General features: G+C 38.7%; 1 protein-coding gene across 1 annotated transcript; it reads right to left on the reverse strand.

The window, feature by feature from the left end:
• Positions 1–5732: 5732 nt before the first annotated feature.
• On the reverse strand, positions 5733–18379 carry C1QTNF2 (C1q and TNF related 2). The gene is made up of 3 exons (XM_034406492.2): positions 17974–18379; positions 10877–11128; positions 5733–7121 (listed from the first exon to the last, which is right to left on the reverse strand). Exons 2-3 carry the CDS (start codon positions 11118–11120, stop codon positions 6508–6510), a joined length of 858 nt encoding a protein of 285 aa, XP_034262383.1. The 5' UTR covers positions 11121–11128; positions 17974–18379; the 3' UTR covers positions 5733–6507.
• Positions 18380–21061: the final 2682 nt, after the last annotated feature.

Here is a 21061-nt window from a genome sequence, read left to right on the forward strand (position 1 = left end):
TCATCAGAATACAGCTTTTAAAATTATTTTTCTACAAAGACTATGCAGTTAAAGGCTCCAGGATTGACAAACCTGGTGTTGGATACATTATACTTTACCTTCTAGAGCCGTGATGGCGAACCTATGGCACACAGAGCCATCTCTCTGGGCATGCCAGCCATTGCCCGTTGCTCTTCTGGGTTCCAGCGCACACATGCATGCCGGCCAGCTGATCTTCATGTGTGCATGCACATCAGAAGCTGGAAGACCAGGTGACCAGCACGCATGCGCACGCTGGAAACCGGAAGGCCAGCTTCCTGGGAACTGCTCTTCCGGTTTCCAGTGCTCCTGCGCATGTGCGCGCGCTTGGTGCCAAAAAGGTTCACCAACACTGTTCTAGAGTTTCACTATAGTGCTGACTTGCACACAGCTTCTCTTGTAGATTTGTAAGGTTGATTCATAACAATGTAGAGAAGAGATTATAGCTAGACTTAGTAACTCACCAAACGTAAACAGTAGTACTTAATATTAATATATACATACCGGTACTACTAAGGAACATAAAAGCATCATTGCCTATGACTTTTAAAAGAATAGTGAGCGTGTGTATGTGTGAGAGAGAAAATAACTGAAATAGTTACCAAACATGAGATCAGTAAAAAAGGCAAACTCCTTCTAAGTTGATCTCTTGAGAACATCTCACAACTGCCCAACTGTCAAAACAACAGAATCTTGGAATACCCAGGAGAAGCCTTCTAGGTTGCTTAAAGGTAAGTCACCTTGCATGCCAATAGCAGAGATATCTAGCCAAGACATGCTTATCTTTGTTCATATGTTTACAAGTAATAGTGAAATCTTTTCAATGTGCTTGTAGATTGTAGGAAGAGAGTAGAGCTCACATCAAAGAAGAAAATATGAAACATCTCTTTTTCTGCGGTCAGAGCACTTCATATAAAGAATATGAATACTACGGGTAACAGATACAGAGTTCCTTACTTTGAATTTAAATGCTTCTTGTAGAAGTCCGCAGTCTCCAAAAGGACGTACTGATGTAGCTAAAAAATTGAAAAACATCAGACCATTTTTAAGAGGTAGCTGTAGCTTTGTCACCCACATATCATGTGTATGTATGGGAATCTTTCCACTGTAAAAGTTAATATGCCACCTCTAGTGTGTGGGGGACAACATTCCCCTGCCTCAATCTTGATTCATCTGGAATGTATCATTAGTGGCACACTTCAAAGAGCCCCAGGAAATATGAGAGAGGCAACAGGCTTTTTATGTTTACAGAAGATACAAATTTCCAGAACATAGACGTGCAAATGGAAAACCATCTGACGTTTCAGTTATTTGCAAGCGTGCATTAAGAACATGGGCTAAAACACTCCTCTAGTTCTGTTTTGAAAACAGCTTTAATTACTAATTCAAAATCATATTTCTGGGTCAGCATTTTGCACAAAGGAAAGTAAAGAGGCCACTATTTGTTTAGTTTCTGAATTGCCTTGTGCAATGAGCACTGTTGTGAAGCTTCAGAACGGTGGTAGGTTATTTGGCCAATACTTTGCTGAGTTTCTGCTTTTCTTTTCCTCCCTTACCAAGTAAATTCAATTTAGATTTGCAAGAACTATCAGGATAAAACATCAGTAGTACATATAAAAAGCTAGCAAAATATATATTTATTTTGTGTCTGAATGAAATGGTTCATCTTTTAAAGAAGACACATTTTTGAGCTGAAATCATAAAACATTTGTACCTTTTTACACTGTCATCCTCCTCCAGCTGTATAATTACTTTGGGTGGACATATGCATTATTTACTTGGGAGGATTTCTTATTTTTCTGCTTCTGGTGTATAGAGATACATAAACATCTTCTGCCTGACAAACGGCTTTTGGGTCAGCTGAAGCAAGGAAGCAAGAACATGCCAATGTATTTCTTCAGTAAGAAAGTCATATCTACCTTGTTTTCCCCAAAATAAGACATCCCCTGATAATAAGCCCAATCAGGCTTTTGACCGCATGGCAATAAGGCCAAGCGCTTATTTCAGGGTTCAAAAAAATATAAGACAGGGTCTTATTTTCAGGGAAACACGGTAGCAATATTTTATTATAAAATTTTGCAAAGCCATAGGCAAATTTCATTTCTGTTATCTGCTGGATGAGAAATGGAGAAACATGTTTTTAGGCAGGAAACAGACTCACTTTTAATAGCCCCCACCATCCTCAATAGCCCACAGCAGATATCCACACTTAAGAGATAAAGAGATAGCTAGGTCTATTCATAGGCAAATGCCCTAACCCGAGATTCAACAAAGGTAGGATTAGCCCTCTACCCATCTCACATGGGACCTGGAAAGATTACATCACTCAGCAAGGCTCAACCAAACTTGGACTCAAAACACAGCCTACAGAGTTGCTCCTGCATGGCCCCATGGGAATCTGACAACCAATCAGAATACAACCTCAAATTCAAAGCCCAACAGAGGGCATAAAACCAAGGCACTCTCAACATCTCTGCCCTTTTCCGTTCAGGAACTCAAGCCATGTGATCCTGTTCATCAATACACCTTCTTTCCAAGAAACTTCCATTGAATCCAGTGTCTTTTTCCCCACTTGGAACTGAACCCAGATGGACATTTCTTCCAAAAATAGAAAATTATTTTCCTCTACTTTATAATTTTTCTGTTAGTTTTCTCCCGCTTCCTTGGTTTTGATCAATAATTCAGCCTGGTGAAAACCCTGTGGAATTTGGAACATTGCCCTTAGCTATGTGACATTTTAATTGTTTTGGCAAAGGCTCAAAGTTACCAACTATCGTTTATTGTTTTTTCCCTTCTGATTAACTTCATCTGGGCACTTCCACAGCACTTTATCCCAACCCAGAGTTACTGCCAGATATAGAAACAATATCCAACCCCACAGAAAAAGGAAATAAGATAAATTCCTACAGCCTGCACCAGTTGTGGGTTTAAATTTTGTTCACTACCGGTTTGTTCATGGGTGCGTGTGATGCTTCTGCGCATGCGCAGAGATGTCCAGGCGGGTGGGCAGAGCCTCCCGCCACTGCTACCCATTCGCCTGATCCAGGACGAACCGGTAGCAACCCACCACTGGCCTGGACCCATCAATGTCTTTTGGTATAAGTACAGCATTGGTGTGTATGTTTCTGGTCGTATGCAAACACAGGAGAAGCTCGAAGAGGAAAGAAATCTTGTAAAGGTTTCCTAGCCACATAACACTATTCCTCTATTCATTTGAGTGGGAAGGTAAAATGCTAGCATTCTGATAATTTTTCAATTAAGTGCTTTTACTTATAATTGTATCCATGGGATGGGGAAAGGCAGATATGTTTAAACAATACATACAGGAAGAGACATGACTCAGGAACAGGATCCTGAAGGGAGGGGAAGGGGAGAGGGAAGGGGAGGGAAAGAGAATAATGGCTAGCTGGATCCAGGAGAAAGGGTGAGGCAAGCATTGCCATCGATGGAAAAATAGACTAGTAAGAAGGTCTGCAGAACTGTAGAGATCAACTGTTTATGGTTTCCATTAGATCAGAACACAGAGCTCCCAATAGCTTGTCAAAAATCAAGCCCAAGATTTAGAATCCACTTAAATTCCCCCACTACCTGCACTCAATATAGGGCTTAAGGCCTCTTTGCACAAACTGAATTCATTATATTGGACTAGGTAGTCTGAAATTGGTTCTTGCTTGTAATTATTACTTAACATTGTTAAATCAATGCAATATTTAGGTAGCATATCCCATACGTTGGAGATATTCACTCTATAAACCATACAACATCACATTTTGTAATGGGAAAAATATTAGATGTCTGGAAGGTCCCTAAATGACTATATGGTGATCTAATAGGAAGTTACAGTATGGCAATTTTGAAACACAATTTCAAAGCATATTATGGTAGCTGAATGCCTTGTTCAGTCCTAGGCTTCTTAAATGTTGCTTCATCTATAAAAATGCAGGTTGTGCTGATAGGGTTACTTTGTGGTGATATAGGTGATTTTTATTCAAATATCTGAAATTTGAATGTCCCATTTGTTAGGTGTTCTGTTCCCATGATCTTGAATTCAATTCTTACATTGGTGTTAAATGCTAGCTAAAAAGCTACTACTGGCTTCCATAGCATGGGAAATGCGTAAAATCAATCGTGCTATTAACAGGAAAATAAATTATTGTGGTCTGTACTCCCTGTTAGCATACTTTATAAATGGCTTTTCAATAGCTTTTAATTAAATTCTTTTAATTTTTATCATAACATATAGTATTCCTTGTTATAACAGCAGTTTTTATTGTGTAGTCCACAGCACGATATTAACAGAACCTGATTTAAATTGGCCTACTGGTTTATTTAAAGATTTGTGGTCAGAGAGATCTCTGAAAAAAATGAAATGCTTGTAGTTTGATTCTAGTTTGCTTTGATTCATTAAATGTTCTTAAACATTTATGAAGGGCTTCACAACATGACTATAACTTCCTGAATAATTTTAGTTTATTGAAAATCCTGGTGAAGCCTCTGTCAAGTCAAGAGCAATTGCAATTATTTGGCTATCCCTTAGGTTTTGGGAAATCAGGAACCCTGACTTAGAAAATCTGGCCACATATATCATTATCTAATATCTGAAGCATAACTTAAGGCATGAATGAAAAACCTGCAGCTGAGAAGCCATAGAAAACATTATGAATTAGCCAAGTTAAGCCCTCAGCTCTTGGATGAGATTTTCTGCTGTTTCAGGAGCATGTTAAACAGTCACACTCTGGTCTTAAGACTAGCAGAAGGTTCTCCTTTCTTCCTTGTGAATGAGAGATGGGCAGGAGGAGATGGCTATGTCCTACATACCCAGGCAGATCCTTTGGGTACCTGGCAGGATAGCAAAAGAGAGGAGAGGAAAGAGCAGAAAACTCCCAAATTGTATTGAAATCTTGAAATTAGTCTGGCTTGGGTCTGATCCCAAAGTGCTGTAAAATACTGACTTTTCGTGTACATTGCTTCCATAGAGCCATTCATGAGAATATCTACCAACCACAGAGACTTAAAGTAGAAAAATGAACAAATAAAAAATTGTGTGTTATAAGAAACCATCTGGGGATATGGTCTTCTAGAGCTTTCAAAACAATGCTTTGTTAATGAACTGTTAAGCAAACAAACCCTTTCTCCTGGTCAATCCAAGTCAAGAGCAATTGCAAGTATTTGGCTATCCCTTAGCTTTGGGTATTTCCAAATGAAATGGTTTATGGCAAATTGAAAATAAATTCTCAATGCTTAGAAAGAGAATAGGGAGATTAAGAAATTAAATATTTAAAAAATCAGAAAAATTTAGATTCTAGATTAAGGTAGCCTTTCCCCATTTTAACTTTCTTGCTATTGTACTATTGTAGTCTGCAGCACTAACATGCTATTGCAGTATAAAATTGTCCAATTAATTCTATTTTGCCCGTGAGTACTGGCATCATGAACAGGCAATAATGGAGTGTAAATCTAGTATCCCCTTCTCAGGAGAGCTTTAGATCAAGCCATTATTACAGGATTCCAATTATACCACCCTCTAATGCTTTGTTAACCAACATATAATTAGTTCCTAATGAAACAGAATCATGTGTAGAATAATCAATGGCACATTTGATTCTTTAAACATTTTAAAGCTAATTCTCTACTGACTTATTTATTTGGTTTGACAACCAAATACCATTTGTATTTGCTCATAGAAGAAAGGAGATTTTTCAGGGAAAATGGAATATTTGTTAATATTTGTAACTTTTTAATAGTAGCACTATTTTTTTTAGCACATCAGATCCTTTTGGTGTTATTAAAAACATGTAGGGTGATAAAGAGAGGCTTGCTGTAGTGATGGGCAAATTTAGGGGAGTAGCCATAACTTCTAGCAATGGAACACATGCTTTACCAACAGAAGAACTCCAGATGCATCTATGGGTTCCCTGATTAAAGAAAGCATTGTTGAAAGGCACATTCCTGAAATGCTCAACGGCAATTGTCCTTCTATGCAGGCAATCAGAAAATAGGCAGATAAATTCAGCTCTAGTTTCAGTAATGTCTGACCATCATTTACAGTACAGGATATGTACTTTCTATCTCTTTCTGCTTTAGAGAAGGAGCATCAGTATTGGTTGGTATAAGTTAAAATTTCTTTCTTTTGTGTTTTGCAGAAAAAGGGCATTGATAATAAGCATCTCGTATACTGAGGACCACAGGCGGCTTCCCAACCAGATTGTGGAGTCATATCCACCAATAAAAAGTTATCTCTTTTTCTCCCCTTCCTTCTCATTTGGAAATCATTTGTGAATGCATGTCTATGAAAAAGAATAAAGCGTCTGTACCATCTGAGACAAAGAAACCCCAAGGTTTAGATTAATTATATAAATATTGGAGGAGTTGTAGGCCATTGTCCTCTTAGGCCTGCTTTTGTGGCTGAAGAACTTTTTCAAAGATAAACGTACATAATTTCCCATGCTTCTTGTCTCCCATTAAGTTGATTGAGATTGGCAGCCCCCTTTATAGATCATTGAGATAATCCTGATCGGCGTATATCATAAAGCCAGTAAAAATGCTATCTGTCCAGTAGGGATCATAGAACAGCCCATTCTGTTCTGAGTAAAATATTTGCAGCCACACCTCATCCTTCTGCTTTAGGGAAAGGATTGTCGATCCAGAAGCAATGTCATGATTCCCGGTATTGGCATCAAATGTCTTTATCTTGTACTGACCATTATACACCAACCCAATAGCCAAGTGTTTATTGGCCAGTGTGATATCATAAGTGAAATAATAGACGCCGGGGATGTTGCATATAAATTTCCCACTTGAAGCGTTGTAATTTCCACCTTCATTCATGAGGATCCTATCAAATTTGATGGGCAGTCTCTCTTTTGGGTAACTTTTGGTCACAGCAACAGAGAAAGCTGATTTGGCTTTCTTGACATTGCATTTGCAAGGGCCAGACATCCCAAGGTCTCCTTGGCCTCCTCGGGGACCTTTCTTTCCAGGGCCCCCGCTTTTTCCAGTGGGGCCCTTGGGGCCTTTTAAACCACGGAGACCAGCTTTGCCAATGGCTCCTGGTTTCCCTTTTGATCCTGGCTGGCCTGGATTTCCCGTCCTGCCTTGGGTACCTACGAGAAAACACAACCTCAATGAGTAATCATACAAGGGACTCATGGATCTTTTGGAAGCAGCAACCAGAGGGCCAAAACTGGTTCTGCAACCCAGGAAGCATAAAAAAAGGGCTGTCTATTGGGAAGTTTTGAACTGCATTATTTTATGGGAACTGTATCCCCATCTCTTTCGTCCTGGTCATTCCATTAGAAAATGTGGAGAAAATATATTCTCTTCTAGATAGGTAGCTGACATAAAAAAAAGAGGGGTAGGGGAAGGATTCTCGCATCCTGCAAAGTTACAATAGAGTTTATTTTGTTTTGGGTTTGTCATGATATCTAAACTATTACTGAATGTATAAATGAAACCACTGCAGCTTGATGAACAAACCATGGTTTTAAAATTCTGGCTTATTGTTCTGTGGGATTGGAATCAATATCTCTAATACAAACTTTTTTTTGGTAATCTACTGCATCAAACAAAGCCAGAAGTCATTACTTTTTTCTTCTCTCTTTGTACTTTTGTTTTTTCCTTTGATTTTATAATGAAAATTAATAAAAAAATATTAAAAGTAGAATCTTTCTAGCAGAAAGATACAACATAAGAAACAGTTAACAGTATGCTAAAACTCCCAGTTGAATTATTGTTCATATTTGCAGTTATTACTGTAATTGTATATTAATTAGAGTTTGGATTAGAGTTTTGGTGCAAATGGAAGGATCCCAAGTGAAATTGCATTCAACAATTTCCACTCTCTGAAAGTGGGTGGGCTGGGAAATTCTTCTTGCCAATTCTTTTGCTTTCCACACCCTTATTGTATTGAAAGCTCTGTCAACCTTCTGGCGAATATTTTTTAGGAGGAAGAATGTAATTGGTGAAAATCCTCTTTCTACTAACAGTACAAAACTCAATGGATTTCAAAGTCCCCTCTAAGTGAGGAGCTTGTAGAAGGAGCACCATGTTAATCTAAGAAAGCTGAAAATTGGGAGGAGTCTGATTTTTCCATGAAACAATTTTTTTTAATTAAAAAGTGTACACTTTTAATAAAGATTACATGTGGCCATTTTGGAAACAAACAAATTTTGCCAACACAATTGAGTGACAGATTGCTGAATTTTCATCAAAAGGTTTAAAGTTATCTCAGAAGGTCTCAACAAAAATATTTCTAACACATTACACATGTTCATTGGTAAATGAGCTGTAATTTGTCCTGCATGTAAGTTGTATTTCCATAAACATCCTGTTTTCCCCATCTCGTCCTTATTTAAATCCTATAATAAATCATTTGAGAGCCAGTTTAAGTGGTGGTTAAGGCACCTGGCTAGAAACTGACAGACTGTGAGTTCTAGTCTTGCCACAGGCATGAAAGCTGGCTGAATGACTTTGGACCAATCACTCTCTCTTAGCCCATGACGTCAGCTCTAGTGGTAAACCAGTAGGTTAATTTCTGTTGCAGTCAAAAGATTGAAGCTTGGTTGATTTGAAAAAAGTGGACCCTGCACTTACAGAAAAACACTAGGATGAAAAAAAAATCCAGTTTAAACCCTTCATCAGTCCAGCTGCTCTGTGTATCTGATAACTACAGCTCACAAAAACATAGGCATTAGAACATTTGATAGTCCGAAAAGCTGCAAAAAGGCTGCTCCTTTTGTTAATGGTTAGGAGTTCTGTTGGCAGGAAGTTTATGCTTCATCTAACTAAGAGTTAGATAATTTCTATTTATAAACAAAGTCAGCCAGACAATACAATTACAGCCCAATTTGGCCTCATCATTCCAGACACAAGCCTTCTCCTCTATATCATCCCTGAGCAGGCCTAGGAGCCAGACAGAATATTAATATGTGTCCTTTCAGTTTCATTTAATATATACTGTATTTTTTTTATTTATTTAACAAAACGTGAACTGAACCATCTAAAGCCTGCCCAAACATGTCCAGCTGATAAAAAGCTCAGTTAAAATTAAAAATACAGAGCACCCCAAAGTCCTTCTTTGGTCATTTTGTCTCCCTCCTTCAAACATATACCTGGGTAGACTGTTTTTACTTGCTATTTAAAGGTAAGGAATCACCTCCTACCACTCATCTCATTTCTGATGGAGATATAGAATAGACTATTTGACAATGATATCTATGTTTTATTGTCTGGGGTTCCACAATGTGCTGAATATGAAGTGCAAACTCATGTAAACAAGCCATTATGGTTTGTAAACAGGGTTAACCCCTGCTTGAATTAGCATGGTAATGCTAATTAACATGCCAATTCAAGCCAATAGTTAATTGTGCAACCTATAATTGATTTTATTTTCCTGGGCTCCAAGATCACCGCAAATGGGGACCACAGCCAAGAAATTAAAAGACGCTTGCTCCTGGGGAGGAAAGCTATGGTAAATCTAGACAGCATACTAAAAAGCAGAGACATTACCCTGCCAACAAAAGTGCATATATAGTCAAGGCTATGAATTTCCCAGTTACAATGTATGGCTGTGAAAGTTGGACCATAAGAAAGGCTGAGTGTCAAAGAATTGAGTCCTTTGAACTATGGTGCTGGAGAAGACTCCTGCGAGTCCCTTGGACTGCAAGGTGATCAAACCGGTCAGTCCTACAGGAGATCAACCCTAACTGCTCTTTAGAAGGCCACATCCTGAAGATGAAACTCAAATATTTGGCCACCTAATGAGAAGGAAGGACTCACTGGAAAAGAGCCTAATGGTGGGAAAGATTGAGGGCAAAAGAAGAACAGGATGGCAGAGAATGAGGTGGCTGGATGGAGTCACTGAAGCAGTAGGTGTGACCTTAAATGGACTCCAGAGGATGGTAGAGGACAGAAAGGCCTGGAGGAATGTTGTCCATGGGATCGCGATGGGTCGGACACGACTTCGCAACTAACAACAACAATAATTGGTGAATGTAACATCTGTCATGTGGCAGACCATATCACACTTTTCATAATATGTCACATTGTTCCCAAAATGAACAGGTTCAAAACCTGCTTTGGGAAAGAGTTTTGGGTTGTTTTTTGTTTTTTTTAAAAAAAGACATGATATATGCCTTAAACCAGCAGTTCCCAAACTTTCTGGCTTTGTGGACTGGTGGCAGTCCACTTCATTTGTGCAAATGGAGCTTCACGTGTGCACGTGCTTGCCTGCCGCGTGTGCAAGTGGAGCTTTGTTCGCATGGCCTGATTCCGGGCCATGGCCTGGCGGGTTGGGACCCTTGCTTTAAACAGCTATAAATCTGGGGGAAAAAACATTTTGCTATTTAAACTCCACTCCCCAAAGGTCTAAAGTTTCAACCCCAGCTGCTCTGGGAAGTTTTGTGATTCCATAAAAGAGTAAAGCTGGTGGGCTGCCTGAAGCCTCTAAATGACATTTGTTGCACCTCTATCATAAGTTATGATTATGGACTTCTGAAATAATAAACTGCACTAAGATGCCACAACTAACACTTTGGTTGTTCAAATATATTAAAAAATGGCATTCTTCCTTAATTTGATTTTGGAGAGAGCTGCTATGTAGGAAGGTCTTATGCAGTGGTGGGATTCAAGTAATTTAACAACCGGTTCTCTGCCCTAATGATTTCTTCCAACAACCAGTTTGCCAAACTGCTCAGAAAGTTAACAACCGGTTCTCCCGAAGTGGTGCAAATTGGCTGAATCCCACCACTGGTCTTATGAAAGAAAATGGATTTAGTACTGTAATGGCCGATTTAGATTTCCCCATTCTTTTTGGGATTCCTTCTGAGGTAGAAAAGTATCTTGAAAAAGAATCTCTTACCTTCATCCCCTGGCTCTCCTTTCTGTCCGTCTTCTCCATCTCGTCCATCTTTTCCTGGAAAACCCATCCTCCCTATATTCCCAGGAGCACCCGGAGCTCCGGGAGCACCCGGAGGGCCTTGTGGTCCTAGCACACTGCAAATTATTTCCTTGGAATTTTTCTGAACGTCTGCTTTGGCAAAGCTACTGAGAAATTGATTAACTATACAGGGAGCAATCCAGGCAACCAGAAAAAGGAAGATCATGGTGATACCTGCAGGAAATGAATCAGAAGCAATTATGGGTGCGTGTTGCAAGAAACAGCTAGGGCTGGCAGGAGCATTACAGGAGTGGAACATGTTACGTAATAAGGTTGGGGCTCAGAGGAATTAGGAATGCATCCTAAAATCTTTTCAGAAGTGTGGTTTTGATAAACTGCTGCAGAAAGCACCCCTCCCCCCAAGAAGGACACTTTTGGCATTTCAGGACTATCTATTCTGGCAGCAGCTTTTAAGTACAGCACTAGAGCCCACATAATCCAACACATGCAATGTTACCTGTGTTAGAAGCACAGATCTAATTGATAGCTGATGGAATTATAAGCATTAATATGAAATGAAGAAATTAAAGGAAGTGGATTATGTTATTAATAATGGTCATTTCTCAAGCAATTGTTAAGTAGTAACATACAAATTCACTCTCTCTATTGGATAGCTGATTTATGCAAATAGTGGGATTTTTCTTTAGCAAGTCTGTTTTTGCAAGCCACAAGATACAAAATGGAAAGTTTTGAAGAGCTCTTATTGAAATTTGTTTTTATAGTTGCCTTCTTTAAATGGGTAATAACAGTGTCTGCTTCTCTGAAAGGCTGAAATGCTTCCTCACTTATTTCAGATTTGCACCAATATCTTTCTTTTTTTCTTTCCTTGGTAGAATTTGTAGACTAACCTACCTGACTAGTATATTGAGACTACCCCAGCATAATGCAGTGGCCAAAGTTATGGGAAAATCTAGGTTCAAGTCCCTTCTCAACCATAGAGTTCATGGATGATTTGGGGCCCTTCACTCTTTCTCAGTGTCCAACCTCATTGTGTCATGATGAACATATAAAAGTAGGGGAGATCCCAAGTATGCTTTGTGGCCTCTTCAAAAATGAGGGATGTAAATTAATAAACAAATGAATGAAATAATACATGCAGAAAATAGTGGGGCACTGATAGAAAGTAATAGTGTGTATCATATTGGAAGATAAGTAAATACATCAATTTGTAAAGGTTTGAATATTATTAGGTCCTGAAATGAGGTTGTCAGACTAGATATGGGGAAGGGGGAGCAGCAGAGCTGGCACCCAACACAGGCTCTACTTCCTTTGTTGTTATTTCTATTTTAGATTGGGCAATTATCTGTAACAAAATATATAGCTTTATGCAAGCAAGAAAAAAAATTGCATTGGCCTGGGAGTGATCATCAGAATGTGTTTGGATAGTTTTAGATGGGAACAGTAGATAACTAAAGGTATATACCCGTGATGGTGAACCTATGGCACGCATGCCACAGGTGGCACATGGAGCCATATCTGTGGGCACACGAGCATTGCCCTAGATCAGCTCCAGCACACATGCACGTGCCAGCCAGCTGATTTTCTAGCCTTCCGGGCCCACCAGAAGTTGGGAAACAGGCTGTTTCTGGCCTCCAGGGGAGTGGGGAAGGCTGTTTTCGCCCTCCCCAGGCTCCAAGAAAGCCCCTGGAGCCTGGGGAGGGTGAGAAATGTGCCTACCGGGCCCACTGTGGCATTGTGTGCCGAAAGCAAGGGGAACACAGGGGGCGGCGCAGGTGCATGCGTGGGGGGAGGGGCGCATTGAATTATGGGTGTGGGCACACGCACGCGCAACCCCCTACACTCCCCCCGCTTTTGGCACGCAATAGCAAAAAGGTTAGCCATCACTGGTATATACTATAGAAGGATTATTCCTGGTTGTTAATCCTATACCATTTCCCCCCCTCCTTTTTCTAGTAAGTACTGCAGCCTGATAACTCAGGTATATTAGACCATGTTATTGTCAACAAAAGTTTTTGTGGAATGTTCTCAGGAGGCAAAAGATTGTAAAGTATGTATCAGTGTCTGAAAATGTATGACAGTGAGGTAAAATCTGCTTTTTTTCCTGGAATTAACACTTCCAATTCTGAAAGAGTGGATCATCGAGGAAGCAGATTTAATCCAGCAGAACCTGCCTTTGTAGAAGTTTCCTAGGAACTACAGTAAGTGCCACTGCTTCAAAGGAATCTTCTAAGAGAATCAAGAAAGATGATGAGATGATTACAGAAGAAGTTGTTGGACTGAGATACAGAAGGCAGAGCAAAAAATCCACAGTGGGATTGAGGAAAAGGTAATTGCAGGGGCAGTTTACATTCAGAACAGTTACTTCTATGTTATTCCAACCATGACTGATATGTACATATTGCAAGGATGCTAAGGCTTGGTTGGGCTTGGGGAAATGCTTTCCCTCTTTAACTACTGTCTTATGGTAGAGATCTTCAGCGAGAATGTCTTAAAATTATTGTATCCCCTTGTAGCAAAAGGATTGATTTTTCCCTCCATTGTATATTTCAAATGTTGGGAGCTTTGTACCATATTTCTGTAGGCATCTACTCTGAATTTCCTGTAGGTAAGGAAATACAGTTTGAAAAGAAGAGAGAGTAGAAGGTTTATAACTCTGGGCCTTCATAACACATGAAGACTGGGTGCTCTGAGTGGAGCCATCCAGTGTGTTCCCACAACTTGTGTGACTTCTGTGGAGGTGGGGAAACTATTGGTTGGCTCCAGGGTAAAACTGCAGAGACAGTTTTACGGTGTTTCTCTGGAGTGGCAGAGAAATATGAATCCCCACTAGTAGGAGCAGTTGTGGAATTCCAATTTTTTTTACTACCAGTTCTGTGGGTGTGGCTTGGTGGGCGTGGTGTGGCTTGGTGGGCATGGCAGGGAAAGGATAATGCAAAATCCCCATTCCCTCCCCACTCCTGGGGGAAGGATATTGCAAAATCTCCATTCCCACCCTACTCTGGGGCCAGCCAGAGGTGGTATTTGCTGGTTCTCTGAACTACTCAAAATTTCTGCTACTGGTTCTCCAGAACCTGTCAGAACCTGCTGAATAGCAATCCTGGGTAGGAGCTTCTGCCCTTTTTAAGCCTGGATTTCCTTCTTTCAGTTGCAGAGAGAATTATTTTCATGGCTGTGAAATGACACTCTAGAGAGGAAGAGCAGAGAACATTTCCCTTGAGTCATTGAGAGGGAGTATTGACCATCGGAAGGGTGAAAACATTTTTTTTAGGACATGAAAAAATTGCTTACAACTGGGACTGGCAAACTAATGACCATCAGACAGAGTGCAGATCATGTAGAAAGAGACACAGATATATAAATGTGTGTATGTGACAGAGAAAAAGAGAAACCGTATTTTAAAAAAGTGATGCACTTGAATGTAATTTTCTGACTCCAAGTTAAAGGGAGGAGGTTTAAGTTTAAATCACACAATATAAAATCAGAGTATAATCACTGCCTAGAATAGCTTAATGATTAGGAATTAGGAATGATAAAACAGTCTGTATGTCTTCAGGGAAAGGGAGAAATGGAGATCAAGCACAGTTTCTGATGTGTTTCTTCACTGCAAATTGCTTGCTGGAAAAATGTATTATGAATTATTTTTATGTACAGAATTTCACTATTTAAAAATATGCATAGTTAAGACCACACAGGAGAGTGGGAAACTGAAAGAGAATGATTAATTGAGCCCTGAAAATGATTTTTGTTTTTAGACTAGTCTCCAATATTTTCCTCTATTCCATGTTGTACACACCGAAATCATGAAAAATAGTACAGGGGGATGCCAAGCCCCCTCCCCCATTCTGTTCTAAAGTATCAGGCCTCTCTTGGATGTTCTCAGAATCAATCAGAGTTGAAATAAACATCAGTAAACCACTAGACTTCAAACACAAAACTTGCTAGCTAGAACTTAGAATAAGAAAGAAAACATCTGTTTTTCCCATGGCTGCCAAAGAATTATAACTGATGTTTATACCCTGAGCTGGGAAAGGAGAACAAACAACTTACAGAGTACAGCATTAACAGCTTACTGTTTTTATTCTAAAGCACCATAGTCAGAAAAAAAAAGCCTGCTAATTGCTTTTAGATGCAATGTCCTTTTGATGTTGCAATTATCAAACATAATAATACAAGATAATAAGGTAAAAAACATAATAGGATCAAATATTGAACCCTAGAAAGAACTAAAGCTTTCAACTAAAGAAGAATGTATAAACTTGACTAACAGTTACAAAATGATGCAGAATATTGAAATATTGGAAATATTGAAGGATATTGTTGAATAAAGGAGTCAGAAGTTACTACAATGACAACAGAAATATCTTCCTCTGTGGATAGAATGTCTCTAAAGGAACAAATTTTATTTGACAAGACAAACTGAATTGAAAGTGGACTTACGGATAAGAGACTACAAGAATGACATGGAAAAGTTGCTAAACTGGACATACAAAAGAATCTGATTGATGTTTTAATAATTAAAAGAAACATACAAACAATAAACCAAAAACTTGACCTGGAGAATTTTCTATATTGGCCCCTCCCAGGAAGGGGAACATCTCTGGAACCCTGGGGAAGCTGATACCTGGGAGACGGGGCAAAAAAATAAAAAATCCTCAGCTCCAGGAAGTTTGATTGGATCCAGTTCAGGGGCCTTTCTATTTGCAGAAAGGGAAATCAGAGTTCTTTTGAATTGTTTGCTTAGGAAATACTATATACTGTATAGTATACATGTTTCAGGCAGAGGTGGGATTCACTTACCTTCCCTACCGGTTTGCAAATGTGAGCGCGCATGTCCTCCTCTGCACATGTGCACGGCCTTCCGTGCATGCTCTGTGCTCGTGCATTACGTGCAGGCAGGTGGGCAGAGTCTCAATTGAGCCCAACATTTATGTTGCTAACTGAGAAATTTGTTAAGTGAATTTTGTCCCATTTTACGACCTTTCTGGCCTCATTTGTTAAGTGAATCACTGCAGTTGTTAAATTAGTAAAACGGTTGTTAAATGAATCTGGTTTCCCCATTGACTTTATCAGGTCGCAAAAAGTGATCACATGACCCCGGGACACTGTAACAGTCATAAATATGAGTCAGTTACCAAACATCTGAATTTTGATCAGGTGACCATGGGGACGCTGCCACGATCATAAGTGTGAAAAATTGTCATAAGTCACTTTTTGTCAGTGCCATTGTAACTTTGAATGGTCACTAAGTAAAGTGTTGTAAGTGGAGAACTATCTGTATATAGACAAGTCCACAGTGTTTTCTTGGCAGTGATTTACTCCTGCCTTTTTCCAAGGGCTGAGATAGAAGAACCGGTCCAAGGTCACTTATCTGGCTTCCATACCTAAAGTCTCCCTCTGGGACTTATTTTCAATAAAGGAGAATTTTTGTAGCTCAGGGTTGAAATGAGAGGTCCTTGGTGCTCTTTGAGCTTGGTTGTTTTCTTGCAGAAGGTTAAATACCCAAACTAGGTAACATCAGCAGTCCTAGTAAGGAGTGGAATTTGTTTTCCTTATGCATGGAGGCTGGTGCATGAACAAAAGAACTGTGAGATTGCACAGAGTACTCTTCTTATAACAGACATAGCTATCTCACACTAGAAGGTTATACCCACAAATTGGTTCTGCATTAATAGAGAATGGGAAGAATAGTTTCTACAGATTTTCTTAAGAAAAAGTAATTTATCATGTAATTTACCTGGTGACACCGATTTTCATATTCTCTTAGATTATCATTGTATTTTAAAGTTTCATAAGCTACCCACTGAACAATGTGTAAATTTTGGGGTGATTTTTTTACTGGGAAAAATGTAGTAATATGTGTCATGGTACTAACTTTAGACAGCACACTCACACACAATGTTATTTTGGTTTCCTAAAATTCAAATGTAGAAAGCAGTAGGGGAAAAAATGCAAGGCACATTTGAACAGGTAAGCATACATTGCTACATAAATCTTAGAAATTACTACGGTAATAAGATTGGCACCAGTTTTGGGGGAAACTTCAACCCTGCCAATTCTTTTTTTGCAGGGGAAGGAGGGGGGAAATGGGATGGACTGTATTTTACTAGTCTCCAGTTTAACCCCTCCCTCTTCCTTGAGATGGGGAGGGAAGGAGAAAGAGACAGGATATGCCCAAGAGCAGTTAGAAAGTCTAAGAGATTGACCAGTTGAATGGTGAGTATATGGGAAAAGCGTATCAAATTTGTTGGCCGAAGGCATGGGAAAAGATAAACCCACAGTTTTAAAATGGAGTATAGTTTGATTAGTTGTGAAAGGCGAACCTATCTGTTATTTTTTAACCTTCTCTTAAAATTTCTTTTAGCAGCTAAAGGGGAACAGATGGATCTTATTAGAAAGGAAGCTCCCCTTCATTTGTATCACAAAAGCCACGTCAAACATCCCTCTGGCTATTTTTGTGTGTGTGACAGTTGTTCTCTTAGTTTTACTATTTAGTTACTTAAAATGAATATTTTAGTTCCGGATTAATTTTACCCCTTCCCTAGAAACAGCAAAGATTTGGTGGCTTTCTTTATTTTTTGGTGTTAATATCTTTTATTTTAAAAACAGCTTCTCGGTTGACATCTAATGGGTGGTTTATGAGAGCGCAGAATCCAAGACAAATAATCGGTGGAGTTCAATGAGAGAAACGTGCAAATTAAGGACTATCGTGGCCGCCTGACTTTTTTTTTTTTCAATTTCAAAACTCAGCTCATCAGAATTTCACCCTTTGTCATTGATCATGTATGACCTTGCCACAATTCCAGCGATTCTTTGGCACACTATTTATTTATTTTTTTGCACAACAGACAACTGCAACTTTAAAACTCAGCATTTTTGCACTGCACTTTTATCTCCCCATGTCCCGTCAGTGCCATACAAACCTCAAGAAATCAACCGTTTTAAGGTGGCACGCTTACTTTAGCAGTAAATTGCCCATACTTTTTGCTTGCATAGCCTCTGGCTGAAAGCCCTACTTAAAAAAACACTCTAACTTAAGTCAAAGATAAAATATTACTTACCAGCACCACTTTCTTCAAGCAGCGCCTGACATCCAGTCAGAAATCTGCTGAATCTTAAAACAAATGTTCTTCAGCCGGACCTTGTTGTCCACTTTTGTTGGGAATTACTGGCACAAAGCACTTCCTTTAAATGAAGCGTGCCTTCTCAGATATAGTTTGCTGAAGTGGCTGCCTTGCATTTGCATCCCAGTTTCTTCCAGCAGCTTGTTTTTTTGGCTCAGCTTTGCCAGAGGCATTTTTTGATTATTGTGTAATGTGTTTGAGCGGCTGCCTTGAGTCACGTGAGACAGGGAAGAAAACCCTCCACACATGTGGCTAAATACTTGGAGAAATCCCTTATCCCCTTGTGTTTTAGGCAAAGAGTTCTAAGGATCAGGAGCTACTACTAGTCTTCAACATGCCACCTAGTGATGCTAAACAATGTTTCTCAATCTTAGCAACTAAGATATGTGGACTTCAACTCCCAGAATTCCTTGGACAGTCCACATGTCTTAAAGTCTCTAAGGTGGAGGACCATTACTCATTGCTGGTCAGCAGGTAGCCTTTAATCTAGCTCACAAGTATTTCTAACTCTGTTCCTTACAATTTTTGCCAAATTTCAACAGGTGCAGGCATCATGTATTTATTTTAAGATCAGTGATATACTGTAGTGAAAAAAAAAAGTGTGCATATGCTCAGGGAAACAAATATTGTACATATACTACTAAGGAAATCTTCCCAGTATGTTTCTGTGGCAAGATTTGAAACCTAATGCATAAATCTTGGAGTTTTCTTTAAACAAAGTTTTCATTTATAAAATACACACATTTAGCAAAAGATCTTTAGCCATCTTGAATGCTTTGTTTAAAGGGATGCAAGGAATACTGCTACCTTCATAAATACATGTCAGTTGTGAAGTGTCTAAATTTTGATCATGTGACCACGGGATGCTGCAACCGTTGTGAAAAAGTCATGTCATTTTTTAAAGTACGATTGTAACTTCAACAGTCACTAAATGAATGGTTGTGAATTGAAGACTTCCTATAATCCCAGTTCTTGCTACCTTTTCCAAGTGTGATATTAAATGCCACAATAAAACTGACAAAAGCATATGTTGGTGATCTGTTTGCTTGTTGATCCTTGATGTAAATCAGTGATTGCTCATCACCAGGATGCTTTGACTGTGCCTTATTGTACTTTTTAGTTGCTGTTTCCCAGCCTTAGCCGGCTTTGTTCCAGCATTGGCAACCTGCAATATTATAGCTATATTCTTTGCTGGAACATAGTATGCTCTTGCTTCTTATGAAATCTGGGAGAGTTTGTCCCAAGAGAGATCTTATAAACTGTTCTAACAGCAAAACAAAATGCTTAGCTTAGTCTACATTAGGCTTTTATGAGGCAAGCCAGGTTTTAACTGCTCTGTTTGTATAACTAAAAGCTGTTAAAATGAAATGTTCACAGATGCAAAGCAGAACAGCATTACGATTTAGTTTAGGCTAAAGCAGGGCTCATATTTAAAATTAGCACTACCTCTTTTACAATTAACATGTCAGAACATAGTCCAATATTTATATGGTAAATAAAGAAACCCCCGTGTGATTTGTATTAGGAAAATTACAGATGGTGATATTCTGTTTTGGATATCAGCCTCCTACCACTCGATAAAGAGAAGGAAAAGTAGATGTAGACTCTGGGTAGGTTCTCCTGCTGTTAGCAATTATAATGCTTTCAGTATAAAATAAAGGAAATATATAAAAAAGATTATGTGGAAACACATGGGATGAGAGCTGAACTAGGAAAAAAACCAAATATGACAGGAAATGAAAAACCTTTCTTGGGTTGCATTGGATATGCAAAAATTGGACAGATCTAGAAAACAATAGCTTTTCTAGAATCCAACTCAGTTTAAAGTGAAAACCCACTTTACAGTAAAGGTTACCATGCAAAATTATTCTTCCCATTTTTTCTCTTGTATAAAACCTGGTTCAGAATTGCAAGCCTTAGTGGTGTCCTGGCTTTCTTGCAACTAAAACACTTAAAAGTATTTTGCTGAGGTTTTCAATGTGTCAGTTCAGAATAGATGACAAAAACAAAGCACTTGAAATGTGTGAAATGCAAACATTTTCCTTTTGCAGATAAAATCCTCAAACAAGATAGTATGGATCTTGCAGATTTTAGTAAGATCTTGCACAATACTAGAAAGCAATACTTGGACCTAAACAGATTATTAATTTATTAAAACTGAGGCAATAAAAAGCTTATGTAAATATATATATATATACACATTTTTGGAATAATACATTTCAAAATGGGATATCTTTTTGTCCATGCTACAATTACAAATGTCAAAATATTCTCTATTATTTTTTGCATCTTCTTTTTGAGGGTCCAATTGCATTTTTATCTGTATATAAAAGATATCCCATCACTTGTCAACAATGCTTTTCTATTATAACCAGAAGGATAACTTTGGCCAAAGGACAGCCACATAAAAAACAGCAATAAGCACCATTAGGAATTTCCCACTATGCAGGGAAAAATTATTAATCTAATGTATACTGCCAAGTTGTTTCTATTCATTTAGAATGACTTCAAAATGACTTTTTTCTTTTACAATTAAATACTAAAGCCAGGAAGTTTAGCAATTACACATCAACTAATATAAATATCCATTTTACTTCTCATTGAGCATTACATATTAATGTTGGACGGTACTCTGCATTTCATTAACTTCTGGCTTGCCATGTCGACGTGGCAAAACCTCCCTCCAATTTGAGCTCCTCAGTTTGACTAGGCATAGTCAATCTAGGCGTATGTTACAATTAATGAACTAGCCTTTGGTACCACAAGATTCAATGTTGTTAAAACATTAGTTAGAATTAGAGCATTTCCAAATTGATAAGAATTTGAATTCCTCATTCTTGAATTCCAAAAAAATAATTACTAAATTGAAAATTATTCAAAATCACAATGCTTTTAAAAGAATGCAGAAGAGATTCCTTCAACGTTATGCCATTCTGATGTTGCGACATAACCACCCCCAAAATCCCAGGCCAATATGATCCACAATCTATAGGAAAACAGAATCTTTAACTGTGACAGAATAATG

Source organism: Pantherophis guttatus, chromosome 2 (genome assembly GCF_059756535.1).
Source record: "Pantherophis guttatus breed Tessera chromosome 2, ASM5975653v1, whole genome shotgun sequence".
NCBI lineage: Eukaryota > Metazoa > Chordata > Lepidosauria > Squamata > Colubridae > Pantherophis > Pantherophis guttatus.

Excerpts from the sequence above, each read along its gene's own strand:
- C1QTNF2 (XM_034406492.2), bottom strand. The coding sequence starts at position 11,120 with ATGATCTTCCTTTTTCTGGTTGCCTGGATTGCTCCCTGTATAGTTAAT. Across the intron at positions 7,122-10,876 it reads AGGAGAGCCAGGGGATGAAG|GTACCCAAGGCAGGACGGGA; the intron begins GTAAGAGATTCT and ends GTTTTCTCGTAG.